General features: G+C 37.6%; 1 protein-coding gene and 1 pseudogene across 1 annotated transcript; both read left to right on the top strand.

Moving 5' to 3' along the window:
* Nucleotides 1-905: 905 nt before the first annotated feature.
* LOC115437884 (actin-related protein 2/3 complex subunit 5-like) lies at nucleotides 906-7,130 on the top strand. The gene is made up of 4 exons (XM_030161266.1): nucleotides 906-1,149; nucleotides 3,421-3,493; nucleotides 4,074-4,250; nucleotides 6,416-7,130. The coding sequence occupies exons 1-4, from the start codon at nucleotides 1,010-1,012 to the stop codon at nucleotides 6,476-6,478; spliced, it is 453 nt and encodes a 150-aa protein (XP_030017126.1). The 5' UTR covers nucleotides 906-1,009; the 3' UTR covers nucleotides 6,479-7,130.
* A 2,602-nt stretch (nucleotides 7,131-9,732) lies between these two features.
* Nucleotides 9,733-18,602, top strand: LOC115437423 (E3 ubiquitin-protein ligase RING2-like; annotated as a pseudogene).
* Nucleotides 18,603-20,642: the final 2,040 nt, after the last annotated feature.

Genomic DNA, 20,642 nt, shown 5'->3' with positions numbered 1-20,642 from the left:
CGCTCCAGAAATCACATCACACCCATCCTCCGTCAACTTCATTGGCTCCCTGTTCAACAACGCATTAACTTCCAGATCCTCCTCATCACCTACAAAGCCCTACACAACCTTGCCCCCCCTTACCTGACTGATTTACTTCACCGCCACTCCCCTACTCACCGCCTCCGCTCTGCAGATGCTAACCTTCTCACCCCCATCACCAAGACTAAGTTCCGTACCCTGGGTGACAGGGCTTTTGCCATCGCCCCCCCCACCCTCTGGAACTCTCTACCCATTCACATCCGGAACTCCGACACACTCACCTCATTCCAAAGCCAACTCAAATCCCACCTCTTCAGACCATCATTCGAAAACTGACCGCCCGCTCAACCTCCTCCACTCTCACATTCCTTCTTTTGTGTGTTTTTCTTATGTCAGTATTTCTCTCTGTATTTGTTCTTCGATTACCATTTAGCATTAACTTTGTATCTGTTTACCCGTTGGATGTATGTTCGTCTCTTGGTTGTTTTTTGTAAAGCGTCTTTGAGTACTTAGAAAAGCGCTATATAAAACTGATGTATTATTATTATTATTATTATTATTATTATTATTATTATTATTAATAATATATATATATATATATATATTTTTTTTTTTTTTTTTTTTTCTTAATTTAATTCAAGACTGTGGAATTTTTGACTTTGCATAAACATCCCAAGGGCCGGACTGGACCCTTTGGTGGGCCGCATTCGGCCCCCGGGCCACATGTTTGACACCCCTGGGTTAATAATGGGCTGTATGTGTGCGCTGGACTGAAGTAAATGTGTGCGGCACCCTCCTGTCCTGCAGGGGGCGCTGTGTCTGTCCGCACGTGTCCGTCCTCCAGCATCTCCAAAAAAAGGAAGAAAAATAGGAGGAAGTGCGGAAATCCGGAAGCGGTGAAATCTGGACAGCACAGCAGGAAGAATTTGCTGTCCATATCGTTTAGACTCTTTTTTTAGGGTGATAAAACCTTTACACATTATCCAACATGTCGACAGCTGCACATTCTGACAAGTTCAGGAAAGTAGACGTGGATGAATACGACGAGAACAAGTTTGTGGATGAGGAAGATGGAGGAGATAACCAGGGTGGACCAGACGAAGCAGAAGTGGACGCTCTACTCAGACAATATCCTTTAGTTTGATGACTTTATGGACTTTTTTTCAGATTCTGATTTAAAGACAGTCTAATGCAGGGAAATCTACCTGAGTACGGTATGTCATGGACATCTGCTGCTAACGTTGTAGCCGGTAGCTAACATAAGGCTAATTGATTCTTAAATGCGGTTAATATTCCAATTCGTCTAAGTTAAGGGGTTTTAATTGCAGAAATGTTAAATGTGCATTAGATTTATATGATTTAATATTCTCAGTTGGCTTCAGAATGTCGTTGTATTTCTGTCAAAGTAGCATTTCCGGGTGTCAGTTCATATGGGGTGTGGTCGCTTCCAGAGGTAGTAGACATATTCAGAAGTACTAACACCACCTGTGGAAATACTCAAGTAAAATGACCTGCAATCAAAACCTGACTTACCTAAAAGTAAATAAGTATTATCAGCAAAGTATATAAAGTATCACAAGTCAAAGTGGCCATTGTGCAGTAAAATGGTCATTGATTTACTAATATTTATGGTGTTTTTCTCAGTACTTGACAGTTGCATGAAGTTTATTATTTGGGATTTACTGCAATAGATGTTTAATGTTTGGATATTCTGAACAGCTTTATATATTTTGGGGTAGTTTATCCTGCTGCAGTGCGTATGTTCTATAACATTAGAAAAATTATGATATGTAGAGGAAGTAAGCTGTCAGACAAATGAAGGGCAAAAAAAAAAAAAAAAAATCCATGCATGCTTCTGAGATGTAGAATAGTAGAACTGTATAATATTCAAGAACTAATGCAAAGTGTTTGGATAAAGTGCTTAATTAAGGTCCACCACTGCGTATAGAGTGTAGATTCTTGACTCTTAAATCATTAGTTTATTTGTTAACAGTTTTGTCTTCACATTACCCAAATTTAGAACCACTCATAAATGTTTTTATGTGTCTGTATGTGAGGTGAAACTCTGGAACAGTTTGGACATCCAACACAAGCAATGCCAAAATATCCACCGATTTAATCTGCTATACAAAAATATGGTCTGGTCCCGGTATGAAGATGGAGGGTCTTAAAACTGATGTTCCACAAATACTCTGTCTTAAATGTTCATGTGTGCTTGTTGTTCCTCATCTAGTTGGTATGTGTTGTCCCTTACCTTCTGATATTGTTCTTACCATTGCTGGTATGTGCTGCCCTTTACCATTAGTAGTTTTTTTGTTTTTTTTTCTTACCATTATTGGTGTATAATTATTGCTGTTCTTTACCACTTGTGGTATTGCAGTTTTTGTTTTTACCATTGTTGGTATGTAATTATTATCATGTAAGTTGACAGTTAACTGTTACCTGTGGTAACACACCAGGAATGTACTTTGTTTCTATTTTCTTTATACACTTGTTGGTTATGCAATGTAAATACTGTCAAATGAGTTTATTCTAATTTGGTTTAGGCTCTTTTATTCTGTTTTTGTCCATTGTTCTGACTTGAAGTCGAAGGACAGGAGTGAGTATTTAAAATGTTATTAGGTTCAGTTATTTGATGATGAGAATGGGGTTGGGATTAATAAGTTTTTCTACTTCCCACTCCTTTTCAAGTATAAATGAATGATTTTTTTTTTTTTTTGGGGGGGGGGGGGGGGGGGGGGGGGATTTTGAATTTGCTTGTAGCCTATAAATGCTCGAAATAAACAAACGAATGAAGGAATGAACTTCACTGTTGTTACATTAGACATGGATTCTAACACAGGTCGAGTTCACTCATTTCTTTTAATCGTGAGATGGTAGAATTTCCTTAGCAGTTGTTTAAATAATTAAAATAGCCCGAAATTACAATCAGGATGCATGGCAGATAGTTGGGCTCATGGGATATACTCTTTTGAAATGATGTTGCCACTGAGTGAACTTTTCAGCCAGCATTCTCTTGCCTTCTGCTGTTGCATGTTACGGATTCCAAGTTCAGCAAACAACAGCATACAACCTTCATCAACACAATGAAAATAACTAGGTTTGACTACAACATATATTTTTGTGCAATGTTTTCTTTTTTGCGGGAATTTAGCAAATTAATAATATGGTTTTACTCACCAAACACTCCACCAAAAGTTCTGCTCTGACCTATTCTAGCATTGGCACTCTGTGTTACTTTTGTATTTGAAGCTGCTCCAGGTAAACTCGGCAGAGTAACACATACATAATACACCCAGTGTTTTTTTTCCTTTAATTTGTCAGTTGTCTGTAGTTGGGTAAAAGGAAAGTTGGTGCATTTTGTTGTTGAAGTGTTTAGTCCTTGACTGTTATCTGCACGGGAAACCTGAATGGAGCTCTTCTAGCTGTGCTCAAGGATCCTCCTATCACCACCAAGAACCAGAATGTTAAGGTATTATCATGTGTTTTTCCAGCTTTTACCAAAATGCATTGTTACTGAACATTTCCAGGCGTCTATGACTTTATATATATATAGTCTACAGGGGTTGGACAAAATAATGGAAACACCTTCACCTCAAGATGATAATGCCCCAATCCATACAGCTAGAACTGTTAAAGAATGGCATGAGGAACATTCTAATGAAGTTGAGCATCTCGTATGGCCGGCACAGTCCTCAGACCTCAACAGTATTGAGCATTTATGGTCAGTTTTAGAGATTCAAGTAAGACGTCGATTTCCACCGCCATCGTCTCTAAAAGAGTTGGAGGGTATTCTAACTGAAGAATGGCTTAAAATTCCTTTGGAAACAATTCACAAGTTGTATGAATCAATACCTCGGAGAATTGAGGCTGTAATTGCCTCAAAAGGCGGACCTACACAATATTAAATTATATTTTGTTGATTTTTTAAGGTGTTTCCATTATTTTGTCCAACCCCCGTATGTTGTATGCAGCCGTATGGTGAAATGGTTCATGCTTGTGTGGGTGAGCTTTTATTTACCTCTTCTGTCTCCATGCGTTTGTGTGTGCAGGAGCGAGCAGAGCTGCTGGTGGTCCGAGTGCTGAGCAGTTTTAAGAGCAGTGACATTGAGAAGGCTGTGGGCTCACTGGATAGAGCAGGAGTGGACCTGCTGATGAAATACATTTACAGAGGCTTTGAGAAACCCTCTGACAACAGCAGTGCAGTACTGCTACAGTGGCACGAAAAGGTACAAAACATCAAAAATGGAAAACACTATTTGTAATTAACATAATAGGTCATATATGAAGCTAGAAGAGAACCCTGGAGCATACATACGTCCACCAAGATGTCACAGTCCTCTATCACAAAAGTCATATCTAACAATATGATGAAAATATGGATAGTCATAGTTAACAGAGGAGCTATTTCTGTCTAAAATTTTGAAAAATATCCTAAAAAAGAAACAGAATAAATACAAGTAAACTATAAGCTCTCAATTTGTGGAGTGTATAATTCAAAGACATTTTTTCCATGTGGTCATTTGACAGATTTGCCATGGGATCATTTTGTACAGACTATTTATTCAGTTGATTTAAGTTGTATCATGAAATACATTGTTACCAGTGCATGGACCTGCCTCAGGATCAGGACATTTGATTTTGGTCATATTGCACAGCTCTGTTACATAGTGAAAAAAAATTCTCCAGCCTGCTCCACTTTAGCTGGAACTGCGTCAACATTTCATGGGTTAATCTTTGGCCTATGCCCCACCTTCCCACCAATATACATGAAAATAGTACAGTAATCATTTTTAAATATGTGTACAAATACATTATTGCCTATTGATGCTTTAAGCAGTATTTTATACTTCCATATTTGTTAACAAATCCAGTTTTCAATGAGGATTGGTGGCATAGTTGTAACCATCACCTGCTGGCCATTTACTCTGCAGTATAATAACTGTGCCATGAGTTTACTGCTGTAGACTGATTTACAGCCAAACAAAAGAACAAACAAATCCAGTGGAACCAAGTCTTATAAAACAGTTATTTAAAACTGTACTTGGCACCTGACATTTTGCGGCTTCAAAACAAAATATCGTGTCATAACAATTTAATCACAAACCCCAAAAAGTACTATAGGCCTAATATCATTTGTAAGAGCATTCCGTATTGAATCAGAATATTCTAACATAACAATCTATATGTAAAGGCCAAAGACAGTAAAGTGTCTGTCTGTCTTGAGGCTTAATATCTGTGAAATTGAGGCATAGGTTTGTTGGTTCCTGCACAAAAACTTTGCAGAAATAGCAAATAAATATAGCTTCATTTTTGAAGGCCCAGTACTTTTCACGAAACTGGCCAATGTAGTTTTTAACAGTGTTTTTGTGGTTATGAATGAATAAAAAAAGATGAGCTTAGAAGCAAGGTTATTATCGTTAACGAAAACTAACGAAATGACGAAAACTAGAATTGAAAAAAACATTTTAGTGAACTGAAATAAATAAAAAGATAATTAAAAGGAAAAAACAATAACTAACTGAAACTGTAGCGTGTGTTTACAAAACTAACTGAAACGGATAAAAATTATGGATAAAATTCCCTTCGTTTTTGTCTTTGTCAATGTCGGATTGATATGAAAGCGATTTATTTCCCTCAAGCAATTTTAGCTAGTGGCACCATACGACACTTTTTGGTCCGTCACTTGTGTTCACTTGTGGTTTCCAGTCGTCTTCTGGTCCCCACTCTACCTGGAAACATGGAGACTAAAGCAGCAGAGTCCCTGTCTGGGATTGATTTGAATAGGAGCACAGAGAAGAAGAGAAAAGAGACCACTGAACTACAACTGAACTACAATTAAACTAAAATTAATACTAAAACTAAACTAAAACTAAGCATTTAGAAAAAAATCAAAAACTAATAAAAACTAGTAAACCCGCTCTAAAAACTAATTAAAACAAACTGAATTAGAGAAAAAAAGTCAAAACTAAATAAAACTAAACTATAATGAACAAGAAAAGCACTCGGAGGGTGCAGACCTCCGCCAGGACAGATCTGCCTCCTGTGTTTTTGTTTGTTTGTTTATTTGTTAGCAAGATAACTCAAAAATTTATGGACAGATTACCACCAAAATTAACTCGTTTCTTCCTTGTGCCAGCTTCAACATTTCCAGAAAATTTCATGAAAATCCATCCATCTAACAAACAAGCAAACAAACACGCATGCACGCACACAAAGCAAAGCGATCACAGTACCTCCTGGAGGAGGTAAAAATCCAAAACTATTATACCTTGCTTAGAAGAGAACCACACTGATTCTTGTCCACACTAGTCCATGAACCCATTGTTGGTGTTGCTCAGGCTCTCGTTGATGTTCACTTGACTTGATGTCTGCATGTCGTGTCTGTCCTCAGGCTCTTGCGGTGGGAGGGGTGGGCTCTATAGTTCGAGTCCTGACTGCCAGGAAGACCGTCTGATCGTGCCGGTCCCCACAGACACCAACTGTGACCCAAAACCACCGGAGCTGATGACAGGGACGTGTCTCTTCATGTTTAATCCTCTTGGACATGATTCCCATTTATTTTATATTGGAGCTGAGTGTCTTCCTGATGCCATTATGTCCTTTTTTTCTGCATTCATTTTTCACTTCTCTGGGATTTTCATGCTCTGGCTGTAAGGCAGGGTGGTGCTGGCACCTCACTTCCTGTCTGTTTGCCAGCCGTGCAGAGAGAACACACACATTTCAGAAGCTTCACCCACACAGACACACTCTTCTCCAAAGCAGCTCCTTTCAAACTGCTTCACTGATGCCTCCGCTGGCTCATTGTATCCTCTCGCCTCCTCTGCTGTTTTCTTCTCCATCCTCTGCCTCTGACTCATTCAAGTTGAGGGAATGGAAGGTTTGTTCTTGAATGGAGTGGTGACCCGTGCAGGGTGTGTCCCTGCCTTTTGCTTAATGCATGTTGGGATCCCCCCCCACCCCCCATCATTATTTTTTTCAACATCTTTTTCTTTTTCTTTTTTTTTTACTTTCACCGACACCACATTATGTACAGCCTGACTTCTAGGGTGTACTGCTTAGATTCTTTGTTTTTATATCTGAAATAAAAATCTCAATAATGCGCTGAACCTGAGCATTGATTTCTTTATTTGTCTCTAAGAAGAAGCTGCAGATTAATAAAGGTAGCAAATGAACTGTATATTCTAATTTGTTAGGCAAGTTAGTAATTGCAGCTGTGACGGAAATGGTTAGATATTTTATATTAAGTGGGTAAATCTACATAAGATTTCAGGAAAACATGCTAGTAGTTATTGTGGTGCAAAATAGTCCTTGTCAGTGTTTTACTATTATATGTTTTTGGATTAATTTTTCTTGTGCCTTAATGTCCATGTTACCTATTTCTATCATAGATGTTTAAATTTGAGCTCATTTGAACTTATTCATGTACTGTTAGTAGTTAATCTACAGCAGTGCTTCATATTCTATAAAATTACATGTTTGTAGTACTGTTATCCTGTGAGAACCAAGTATCTTTAAAGTCAACAGGACTGTTTCTGCCTTCAAGGCAGTGCATTTTCCAATGAATCAAAAAAAGTATTTATCTCAAGACAGACAATTTTCTTTACCTATACAAGAACACATCATCCATCAGTTTATCAAATGACAGAACAAAATCAATATTTTTTTTATTTTCACTTTACAGGAAGGGATGAAAAGGTGTAACCCGTATGGCTTCACAGAACCTAAAGTTATGTCACCTCTATTATCAAAATTGCCCGTATACTGTATATATTAGTAAATATATTGTATATTTTAAATAGTCTGATTCCAAAATATTCTTAATCTACTCAGAGTTCTTGTACATTTTAATCACATTCTATGCACATTATCATAGTACTTTTGAGGTGAGGAGGTTAGTATATTCCATCGTGGTTGGATATATTAGGCAGCAAGTGAACATTTAGTTCTTGAGGCTGATATGTTGAAAGTTGCAAAACGAGCAATATAAATAAAAAAATACAATATAGCCTACCCACTGACAGGTCCCATTATAATGAGATAATCAAAACTAATACCACTTTGCCTGTCAGTGGTCAGAATGTTCCGGCTGATCAGTGCATATGTCTGTAATAAGATAACTTTTGGCTTTGTTTTCTTTCAGTATTAATGTAGCAAACCACAGTAGAAAATATTAATTAATCAATAGATGTAAAGAGAAAAGCAATGCTACAACAAAAAGGTATGCAGAATTTTTCTGATCAACCTTCCTCATTATTTCAATTCTTCATTTCTCTTCTTTATTTTATCTTTGTTCATCTAATTTTGATATTCAATATTTCAAAAGCTTCAAAGCTTTCTTTCACTCTTTTTTTATCATAGATTCTTGTGTAATAATAGGTATAAATCCATTTGGATAAATCTTGCATATAAAATTGAATTAAAATGTTATGTTAACATTTCAACATTTTCAGTGATGTAAAGGCTTGTTGTCATAACTTAACCCATATTTTTGTGGCAACTTCAACATTAATTCTCTCTACATTTAACCCAGTGGTTTCCAACCTTTTTGGCTCGTGACCCCATTTTAACATCACAAATTTCTGGTGACCCCAGACATTCAAAACAGAGACTTTTTTTGCTAAAATTATTGGTTTGGATCATGTAATAGTTTTGCTATACAATATGCAAATAAATGTTAATTTTAGACACATTTAGTCTATATAATGTCTATTATTGTGGACAGAGGCAGTAAATCCAGGTGTAGATTACTGCACAAAGGCTCAGGATCTGTCCAGTTAGTTCAGCTGGGATTTACAAGGAGGACAATTAATACTGAACAAACAAGAACTGAAACTATGAATGATGAAAGAGCTGCAGCATCTGAAATGACCACAATGAACATTTGACAGATAAACAGAAGCACAGTGCTGCAGATTCACACTCACAGTTTGTCATGTCTGTTATGGATTTTGATTGTCTCTCTCAGCTCACCATATATTTTTATTAGTAGGTTATTTTAAAATTTTTTATCAATTACTTGGATTTCCAGGCAACCCCATGTGGGGTCCTGACCCCAAGGCTGAAAAACACTGATCTAACCTTTCCCAGTGATTTATTACCAGGTATTCTAATATCCTCTACATTTTGCTTTGTTTTTTTCCAGTTAGTGATCATGTTGATTCTTATAAAGTTCAGAATAAATTCAAAGATTATTATATCATAACTGAAAACTGAAGAAACAGTGACTTCTTCAGCAAAATATATCAGTAACTGAATATAAAAATAAATGTCTACAACCACTACAAGTCATTTGTACAAACCACAGGAGTTTTATTGGTGAATTAATTTTGCAGATGACAGTGATTCCACTTTCACTATCAAAACCGGTGCTCTTCCAAAGAAAACATCTGATGTTGCTGAAAAGCTGATCTGAAATTGCATTTTACCTGAATTATTTCAAAGTATTGATATGTTTTTTTTTTAGTTTTTCTGCTTCAGATCAGTTGATACTTTTGTCACTGGTGGTTGTTTAGGGTCTTTGAGGGTTAAATGTCGCTGTTTTCCTCTGTCCTTGTGTGCGTTCCGTTACTTTGTCCTTGGCATAATAAGACTACGCGCCCACATTCCGTTGATTTGAGCCGCCCCCCCCCCCCCCCCCCCCCCCCTTTGGCAAGGCCTCAATTTCCCAGAATGCACCGTTGCTTTTGGCAATCCGCCATAGTGCCTTCACCTCAACGCGCTGGCTGGATCGGCTCGTATCCACAACTGAAAATGTAAGTACAGAAAACAATCATATTTTATGCAAGCTACAATCATTCCATCTTAATGCCTAGAATTGGTGTGTTTGTGACTGTGCGTATACGAGTTTGCACCTGTTTAAATTCCGGATATAACCAGCTAAATCTTACAGTCAAGCTCTTCAGATTGGTGCGTCGGCTCATTCTCTGTTGTTGTTTTTCCCTCTGTCACAACGACAAAGTACATTCACGATTCCCGTACAATATTTCACATAATACCTATCCTTACCTTTGGGGTTTTTTTAGTGTAAACGGACATACATATACTATATCGTGCCTTTATTAATTCTGTGCCTTCTGTGGGCTACAAATGGCATTTATTCAGCGAATATTCCCGGTAATGTTAACGTTACGGAGAATAGCCAGCCTCTGGGGTAGCTAGTTAGCATTAGCCATTAGCCACATTCATTTGCATGAAATCAGTGCGCGGGGTCTGTCTATTAGCTGCATTAAGACAATCACTGAATAGTCTTTGTCTTCCGCTAGCTAGCAAAATACAACACTTGCAGAAAATGTCTCTGTGTGATTCAGTTGATAGGGCATGTAAGGGTTTTGTTTGTTGGTGTACATTGGTGGCACATGGATTCACGGAATGTGTAAGACCTGGTCTAAAATTTGATTTGATTTTGATTTAGTGATTTATTCCGAACATGCAATGAAATTTAACATGCATGCACTAGCAAAGCATACATAATACTACAAATTATCAAGAATAATAACAATCTTAGTCAGAAGAAAGCACAATAATTCCATTTACGTGTCCGAAAAGGTTTGGCAGAAGTGCAACTTATTAATTCCACCCCCCCTCCCTACATTATTTATAATATATGTCCCCTCTTCCTTTTACGTTACTCTTCTATATTTATATATCTATTCTCACACATTCACACACACTCAATCATCCATATACACATATATACGTTTATACAAATACATATATAGAATCTTTTACCAATGCCTTCTTAGTTGTGCTGGCAAATAAATAAACAAATCATAACTAACTCAAGGAAGGAAATATCTACATAAACAACAGTGAACATATGGTGACAAATAATACCCTTTTCCCTATATCTTGTGAAAAACATGTAATAATTTAAACAAACCTAACAATGTAATGATATACTTGGTTTGTTTTCTAGATATTTTGAAGTGATGTGAAGAGATACAGTAGTTCACCTTAATCACCCAGTGATTTTAATGTGCACACCCCCACCACTGTTCCCTGATATCTGTCATGGACATGTATGGAAGCATGGAAAGAAAAAATACAAAGGAGCGATTTTTCTAATGTCAAACTGCTATGGCTTTGGATTAATACATATATTTATGAGTTTCAGAGAGTTTTTGCGTAATTAAAATTGTGGAAATAATCCTGATTATAAGAAATGTAATTATAAAAGGAAAAGCAGTCAAGTAAACAGACAAGGAACATAAGGGGGCATGGTCAGAGATTATAAAATAGCAAGGATTGAGAAACATGCGGTTTTGAGATGGCTGAGAACTGACCTATGGACCTTAGTCACAAACTCCCCTAACCCCTTCAATGTGAAAGCGTCCAAGTCCAAGCTGAAAGGCCCCAGTAGCTACCTTTTTTGCATCCTTCTACCATTTTTCACCAGTGTATTTGTAGGGCTGGTCCAGTGTCTGTACCTAATCTCGAACCTGCTATTCACATTTCAGCAGTTATTTCCAGAGCAGCATCAACATTTTGGTGGTGTAGAACCAAGAGTCATGTACATCAGCAGCGGGAGGTGGGGTTTTTGCAACCGACAAGACCAACTAGCCTTTCATGACAGCCAGTTTTCTTAAAACAAGAGAGCTAGTGTTGTGTCTCATCTGCCTAATCCAAAAGAGAACAAATAAAGTACAGCTTCAGACTAGAAAGTGGCATGAAAGAGTGACGATAGGCTGTTTAACACACTTAAGTTGGCAATGATTCTAATACTCAGTTTCTTAAATGGAATTACAGACTCTGAGGGGAACATAATTGTGCAAAAGATGAAGAATCTCCCTTGCAGTTTGATGCTCAGTGACACAAATTTATTTATTAGGTCTTTATTGGAAATATATGTCATGTGTTTTCAGTTTCAGAATTTCAGGGAGAGCATCAGAATAAGATCGGATAAATACACATCTATCTGCTTCTCCTTCTAAACTATCGTTATGATAAAAATACTATCCTCTATGGAAGGACCTGTTTGAAAAGGATGCTCAGGGATAGTTTATAAGTATTTGCAACTTGTCACGAGTTAATTAAAATGAAGCTAAGAAGAAAGAGTTTGACACATCCATTCACAACTAGCTACTTCATCAGTCTATGTGGCTATATGTAGCAGGTCATAACTAGCTGAAAAAGTGTGTAGTACTGATGCTGTGCAGGGCTTGAAATGTTAGGTTGCTTTATTTTAATGGTCTTTTTAACAGCAGGTTAGCACTGACAACCTACCAGGCCACTAATGCCCAGTATTTGACCCCCAGTGGGACTGGTTATCAGAATTTGCCTCTAAGTTCAGACTGCTGGTGTATGGAGGTGTTTATTGAAACTGAAACTATTTGGAATTACTGGCAGTGTGTTGGAATACTGGGATAGTGCAGTGAAGTTTTTTTTTTTTTTTTTTTTCCAGTTAGGTTGGTATTGTTAAGGATTTCAAAACAGTGCATCCAAATTTTAGCATTAAATTAAAACTGTGTTTTCTGTAAAAACATGGATCAAAGAAGAAATACATGCACAATCTCAAAATTCATTTATGAATTAAATTATGGCTGAAACTACTAATTACAGTGCAGTTATCTGCTTTTTTTTTTCCTCATTAATTGCTTTGTGTGTAAAATGACAGAAAGTCTGCTTTAGCGCCTTGTAGCCCAGAGTGATGAACTCATATTAGCTATTTCATGTTTTTTAATCAGGATAAGATTTAATTGTTCTGGAAAAACAGTCAGTTGTCAAGATAGTTGGTGATTGATGTCTTTGGATGAAGTATGGATTAATCTGCTCATTATCTAAGTTATAACCATAGAGAAATAGAAACTATATAGTTCTGACCATCTATGTGTTGATATGGAGCATTCATTTTTCACTCCTAGTTTATCTGTTGGGTGTCTTATTGTGTTTGTATTCATCTGCTGATTTATAGAACTGTGTTTATTTCACATTCAAACAGAAAAGATAAAATACATCACTTACAAGCAATCAACTCTTATTGAATGTTCTTTGCAATGTCACTCAAAAAGTGTGGGAAAATGTGATTGATTAGGGTGTACATGCCACAGAATAGTGTAGATGTTCCTGAATATCCCTGTGTCTTTGTATGATAAACTCTAAGCCTGTGGAGAACAAAACAAACATGCCAGCTCACTAAAATCTGAGTTATTTTTGTAGTAACTCAAGCATTTTGACCTGCTATCCCCAGCTGTCGTTGTGGACTGAATGACATTGTCCCAGGCAATGTTCTTTGCCTAATTGTGTGTGACAGTATTAAGAGCTAGGGGATGTAGAAAATGTACATACTTGTGAAATAATTGTACACATTTTGCTCGTTTTTTTCATTTGTGACATTCTCGCAACATTCTGCTTTAATTGTGTACAAAACAAAGCAGCAGTAAAAGAAATGTGCAAAAGCTGATATTTTAACCATATGTGTCTCCAAAGAAACTGCTACATCCAGAGCTAATTTCCACATAACAATTCACATGTGAACACAGACAAATAACTAACTAAATCACACTCTGATTTTTTTTTTTTTTCTCAGTGTTGCAGTGATGACCCAGACAGTTCAGACTAATGGGGTTCAACCCCTCAGTAAGACCTGGGAGCTGAGCCTCTACGAGTTACAGAGAACTCCTCAGGTAACCGAACACACTGTCTGAAAATGCAGAACAATTTATCAACGCACACAATAACCTTCAAAGTTTTCCTTTTAGCTGTAAGACAAGTTTTCTTTTTACTGAGGAAATATCTCTAAAATCATTAATGGCTCCAAACGAGCACATTTAGGCAACTTCACTTAATATCATGTTTGTTAAGATTATCAGGAACTCTCCACATCCTCCTAAAAATAGACGCATCCAAATTATGTTTCAGTTGATGCATTGAATCATCAATCAGACATGTATCAGGCCACAGACAGATGACCCTAACCTACTTCTCACTCTGTTTCATCCCATTTCAGGGAGGCTATAACAGATGGGCTGGAGGATAGCAGTGTCACCCAGGTCCTTGCCAAGTGAACTAATGTGTCCTATCTGTCTGGACATGTTGAAGAACACAATGCAACCCAAAGAATGTCTGCACCGTTTCTGCGCTGATTGTATCATCACAGCTTTGAGATCTGGTTGAGTTTTTACTTTTGCCTGGAGGGATAATGAGGTCTCTGATTATCTCCCTGCAGCCCAGAGGAGCAGCCAGCTGATCTGTGAGAGGCGCTGTGGAAATGACCAGTGGGAACCTCTGAGGGAATAGTGTGTCAGCTTTAGGACAATACTCAAACTGCTAATGTTGGTGCAGGATGAACATACAGGATTACCGGATGAATAAGGAGAAACATTTGATGCAGTATTATAGTAGGAGACTGGAACACAGCATTACTGTTGCCTCTGATTTCAGTCCTTAGCTAACTGTCATCAGCTGTTAAGTCATTGTAGGTAACCTATTATTACACTAACGACGTTATCAACCACCTGCAGCTCGACAGAAACTCAGCCCTGAGCAGTGTTTCCTTGAGTTCTAATTTGTTGAATTATAAACTTACATCAGTGTTGTAGATGTATGGTTAGACTTGTCATGATTAGTTGGGTGTAATGTAAATTGGTATTTCAACAATCAAGAACAAACTAAAAAATGTAACAAATCTAGATTTTGTTTGTTTTGTAAATCACCGGTTACCTTTTTTTTTTTGTGTTAATTTAATATAATATATAGCACAGTAACCCTTCATAGACGCCACTGTAGTCATATTATTTATTTAACCAGGTAAGTTAGTTGAGAATTGATTCTCATTTTCAATAATGACCCTGGACATATAGAGTCAAACAACCAGTCACTCTCACATCCACTAAACTAAACAGTCTATTTAACCGTGCAAATATCTCAGAGTATACCCTTACTTATACTTTTTTTATTAAAATCAAATGATGAAATTGTTTGGTTGCTTTGGACAAGTGTTTATTAGATCACTGTTGGAGTGGCAGAAGCTGTTTTCTCATGACTTTGATTATTATTTATTTGCCATTTATCCATGATTTTTTATATTTCAGGTGTTCATTCATATATTTATCTACTTCATTATATGGATTACTTTTTCAGCAAATCATTAATACAACAGTTTTCTATCACTTATTAAGCTAGCTTAACTTTTGCTTGGCTAACTAGTTGTGTTGTGTTGAAAGGGCTACCACCGACTTCAGATTAACATTCATCTTACTTTTTATTATTTTTTACCTGGTATTTTGCATTAGTGAGTATGAAACCTAATATGTCTATCTGACACATGTCCTCTATTCCTATGTTTATGGTTTTTCCAGGACAAATATGTGCGAAGCCTTTTCTTTCTTTTTTTTAAATGAATCCACAGTTACTTGATGTAAATATAATCAATGGAAAACCGAAGATTTTATACACTCTGATTTGCAGTAACAAAGAGTGTCCAACCTGCGTAAGAAGCTGGTGTCAAAGAGGTCACTGCGTCCAGACCCAAATTTTGATGCTCTGAGTAGTAGTATGCCTCACATCAAGGAGATTTAATATTTTTATTTGGCGAATGGAACACATTTCACCATTTAATCAGTATATGTATTGTAATATTTGCTAATTTGGTGTGTAATTATGCATTCCTTTCAGGTAAGATTATCCCAGCCGTGACTAGTATGAAGCCCACCAGGAGAGAGTGTTGGCGCGCATCAGCAAACACAACAACCAGCAAGCCCTTTCCCCAGCATAGAAGAGGGGCTGAAGATACAGGCCATGACCAGGTGAACACACAACCCCACCACCACACACACACAGACTCAGAGAAAGCTCCTTGTAGACTAATGACAAGGATTTGCATTTGTTTTTGTCAGACTTCAGCGCGGTAAGAGACACACGGTGGAGAATGGAAGTGGAGCTGAGGGACAATGGAGACTCGTCCACTGTAGCAACGCATCTGTTCACAGCAACCAGGTCAGTTTTGAAAAGCCACACCTTACCAAACCTGGACAAACATACACTTTTTTCATTCTGGTACCTTTGTAAGCAGGGCCATTATAGTAACAAACAAAATATAAGACAGGAAGTGAATCAAAACTACAAAAGCAATACAATCCAACTTGATAAAATTACAAGAAAATGTTGCTTCACAAACTTTTTGCTTTTGGTGTTACAGTCTCTGATGTGGGGCATGTAATGTAAAGCATTTATGGACAACAACAAATCATGAGAAATATTAATAAACAGTGGGTTTGTTTATCATATTTAATGTTATGCATCCCTAGATGCTCTATCAATTAAAATTTCTCTTACCTGAAAAACTAAAAGTATGCGTAAATAAAAACTAAAACTGAAACCTCAGTCAATTCTTGAACAGTAAATGTAAACTAAAGTAGTTACACATGCACCTACACTGAACTTGAATGGAAATAAAATAAAAAGACAAAATACAAATAAATGAAACCGTAGTGACTAATTTACATGTTTTTTTTTCTCCTTGAAGGAGGCAGGTCCAAGCATCAAGCGCACCAAGACGAGCGATGACAGCGGTTTGGACATGGACAATGCGGCTGAGAACGGGGTGGGACTCTGTGATTGATGGGGGAGCCAGTGAATAGAGCTGGTTTTCAGGCCACATCCCACCCTGATGGAGAAAGATGACGGCCATAACAGTAGGCACATTCAATCTACTCCAAATTAGCCACTCTCCAGCTACAGTGTAGTTCTTTCATCAAACCCACCATACGATGTAAACTCAGCGCCTCTGCATGCCCACTGACATCACCTTGGACCGTATCCGTCTATATCATTTGCATATTTGCTGTTTGTCACTGTAGTGTGGAGTTTGTCCCTCGATCACTCAAGCCTCGGGTAACGCACCCGTGGATCACCTGTCCAAATACCTGGCCGGGCGACTAGCTTTGGAGGAGCTCAGAAGAAACGCTGAGGCCAGTCCTGTTAATGTGGGAGGCAGCTTCAGAGAAACATACACCATCTATATACCAACTGCTGGAAACCAGTTCACTGTGAGTACACAAACACACTGCACCAATTCCAGAGAGGCACATCAGTAGAATGAGTCCAATAGTACTGCTGAAGTGGTGAAATATAGTTAAATACTTTTACTCCTGTACTGAATGCTTCGAACGTTTCTGTTTTATATATAGGTACTTCGACTACTTTAAAGGATCTGATACTTCTTCACCTCTGTTCAACTCCTGCTCTTTGTTTCTCAGGTTCTCAATGGTGTCTTTCTCCCTGGAGCTTGTCAGTGAAAAGTACTGGAAGGTGAACAAACCCATGGAGCTCTACTTGCCCCTACGAAAGCACACCAAGTGTAGAAGCACACCAGTCTATACACATGCAGACATGCAAACACACATACACACTCACCAGTATGAGGTAAACAGATGGACGTGGCTACACCTGTGCACACCACGAAGTAAGAGGAGGAGGAGGTGGAAATGTGTCTGAAGGAGACGAGGGGCTTTGGTGAAACCCTCAAAAGGACTCTTGTAAAAAGGAAAAAAACACTCCTGTTTTATATTCTCTGTATCTTTCTCCGTGTCTCTTCCTATCTCTTGTCTGTAGAAGGTAGCAGGTCAGTACAGCAGCCAGCAGGTACAAGTAAGATGGAAATGGACTGCTTCATGTGTACAACAGTGGCTGGAGGCTCTGTCCTACTCTGAAAACCAGGTCCATTCACAGACTGAGCTAGCACTGTGCTGTTTCCATGTGAGAACAATGTATTTGCCTGTATTGTATTCAGTAAGGCCCCTTTAAACTGTGCTGTTTTCAAAGTCCTGAGAGACATGTGTTTGTTATGTTTTTTTTCAAGTCAGTGATGGATTTTCTTGTCTAAAGCCCAGCCCAGACACAAAACTTTGCAACAAGATGACACAGCTCTTGGACATTACAGGCACAGTGCAGTGAGACCACTTTTAGAAAGTAGGCATTAGTAGTGTATATTTTTCTCAGTATTTATGGCTGTAGCTCACATGTCACTAAAAAGTACAGCGTTATTATCAGTCTTGCTTCTAGTGAAATGCTGATTTAGTTTTTTTTCCTCTTTTCAGAGGGTGACACCAACTGCTTCTAGGGAATTCCTTCTTTTTTTTTTTGTATTCTATGTTTGAGCTGGCTTTAGATCAGACTGTGACACTCAACCAGTAACTGTGATTACAGGTTTGCTCAAAGTGTTTGGATCAAATTCTCATAATGTCACTGTTCCTGCAAACAGTACACAACATGAAATGACACAAATACATTGGCTTGAATTGAAGGATTTCTTTTTCCCCTCTACATGTTCTTTATTCTCCATTTTGTGTTTGGTTACAAAGAAATCTTCATTAATAAGAAGAATGTTTTTAAGTCAGCCCACGCATCAATGCTGTTTGTGATCACTGTCATACAAATTATGAAACACCTTTTAATATGATGCATATGAACAATAAAAGGTAAAATACTCTTGATGGACATGATTAAATTGCACAAATATCTGTTCAGTTCTTACAGGCTTAAGGGTAGAAAGTAAATCCACATGATTCATGGATATATTTGATGATAACATGCGAATGATCCGTTTTTAGGCTCCATCAATGGGCATGAACCCACTTTGAAGGTTATATAATGCACAGGTAAAGGGGCTTTTAGGAAACGTCTTTGTAATGAATACTAGAAGGAAACATGCGTTCATGCTGATGATCTTGGCTGTTCCACAATCAGCACCGTGCTGCTGATTCTACAAACTTTTTTCTTTTTTTTTGCGGTGGGGGACATGTCTTTTGTCTTTGAAATAAAAATTTGTAGAGAACAGTGAAGATAGAATGGCTGTAACGTAATTTGCCCAGTTTGTTGGAATGGGAAGCCGATGCTGCTACAATGGGGACCACAAATCACAAATGACCGCGATGCTACCAGTGAACGCATAACAATCCAGCTGCACCACCAGTGGGTTAAACCGCAGATGTGGGTCTTTGTACACCCCCCCCCCCCGGTTACGGTGGAGAGTCTACCAGCTGTTGTGTTGATCTGTTGCCTCGTAGGAATCTTCTGATATCTGTGGCTTCCTTTTATAAATGTCTTTTGTAACAGAGGAAGGAGTGGGTGTGTTAGGATGGGGTAGGGTGGGTGGGTGGGGGGGGGGTATTTTTGCAGCATCGTAGACAGTCGGTCCACTACAGTATTCACTCTCCCTTCCCCTTCCATGGACTGTTACTGAACACTCTGTGCACCTACATGTCACCCGAACCGGCCTCTATTGCGTCTTTACCTGGAGTTCATACGTCCCATCACAGAACATATTAGAGTTCCTTTAGGTTCTAATTGAGCAGAACTGGGCTATATATTTTATTCAGCTTGCTTTAGTCTCAACGTAGCTAACCGAGGGGACTCTGAGTTCCATAAAAACATGTAATGAGTGAATGTACAGTAAAGTCAACCTTGCTAATACCATACATGTCTTGTTACTTTACCATGAACTGGGATTTTCACACGGTTTATGGTCATGTCCACAACAAACAGTAAAAGGTGTTGTCAAACATGATGTTGCAATTGTTTTTTTTTTTTTTGTATCACTTTATTTAGTTACCTACAGAGAGTTTACAGACTATTTGTAATATTTCAAGAGTTAATTAGTTGAGGTTCAACTAATTAGCAGTTTGTCTGTTGTCGAATCATTACGTCTGTTGAACATCACTGACTTTTTTTTTTAATCTTGTTATGCATGAATTCTGAGAGAATTTATGCATATTATTAGGTCATTTTTAGTCAAAATAAGTAAATTACATCAGCATCATCAAAAATAGAAGCTGTTGAAGTGTTGCAAAAATCATGCTGTAAATTCTCTCTAGGACTGTTCGAATAAAGTGTCAAATAAGAAACCTTGTAATCTGTTATTTTTTTTACACTGTGCATGTGAAGGCAGTGCTGCATACCTCCACTAGGGGGCAGATTCAGTCAAAATAGGTGAACTTCTAAGGCAAGGTTGTCAAACTCATTTTGGTTCAGTTCCATATTTAGCCCAATTTGATCTGCAGCGGGCCAGACCAGTAAAATAATGACTTAATAACCTATAAATAATGACAAATCCAAGTTTTTGTTTTTGTTTTAGTACAAAAAAAACCCCACAATGAAATTATGAAAATATTTACATTTTACACAAAAAGATATGAATAACCTGAAAAAACAAATTTCATTTGAAAAATTAGTGCAATCTTACAAAATTATACATTGACTTATTATTTCTACATGTACATTACACACAGTGTTCCATAAACATTTGGGAACAGGCAGAATATTGTTAAAATTTTGGAAAAAAAGTTTAGAACTAAAATTTGAAGAATTTCTCCAATATTCCATCTGTTATTCTGAACACAACTGCAGATCCCAGTGGATCCATAAATGCACCAAACATTTAGGAACAGGCAGAATATTGTTCAAACTGCCATTTCAGGTTGTTCATTTTTTTTATTTATGTATTTATTTGCATTTTATGTGAAAGAATAGTTTTGTAAATGTAAATATTTTCACAGTGTAATGTGATTTTTTTCACTTCAATTTTTTCCACATAATTTTTCACAAAGAAAATTTGTCGTCATTATTTCTGGGTTATTGTGTTGTTCTTTTGACTGTAGATCACATTGGTCTGGATGTGGAAC

This window comes from Sphaeramia orbicularis, chromosome 17 (genome assembly GCF_902148855.1).
Source record: "Sphaeramia orbicularis chromosome 17, fSphaOr1.1, whole genome shotgun sequence".
Classification (NCBI taxonomy): Eukaryota; Metazoa; Chordata; class Actinopteri; order Kurtiformes; family Apogonidae; genus Sphaeramia; species Sphaeramia orbicularis.
The sequence above is the reverse complement of the archived record's forward strand: the minus strand, read 5'-3'. Positions and strand labels throughout refer to the sequence as shown.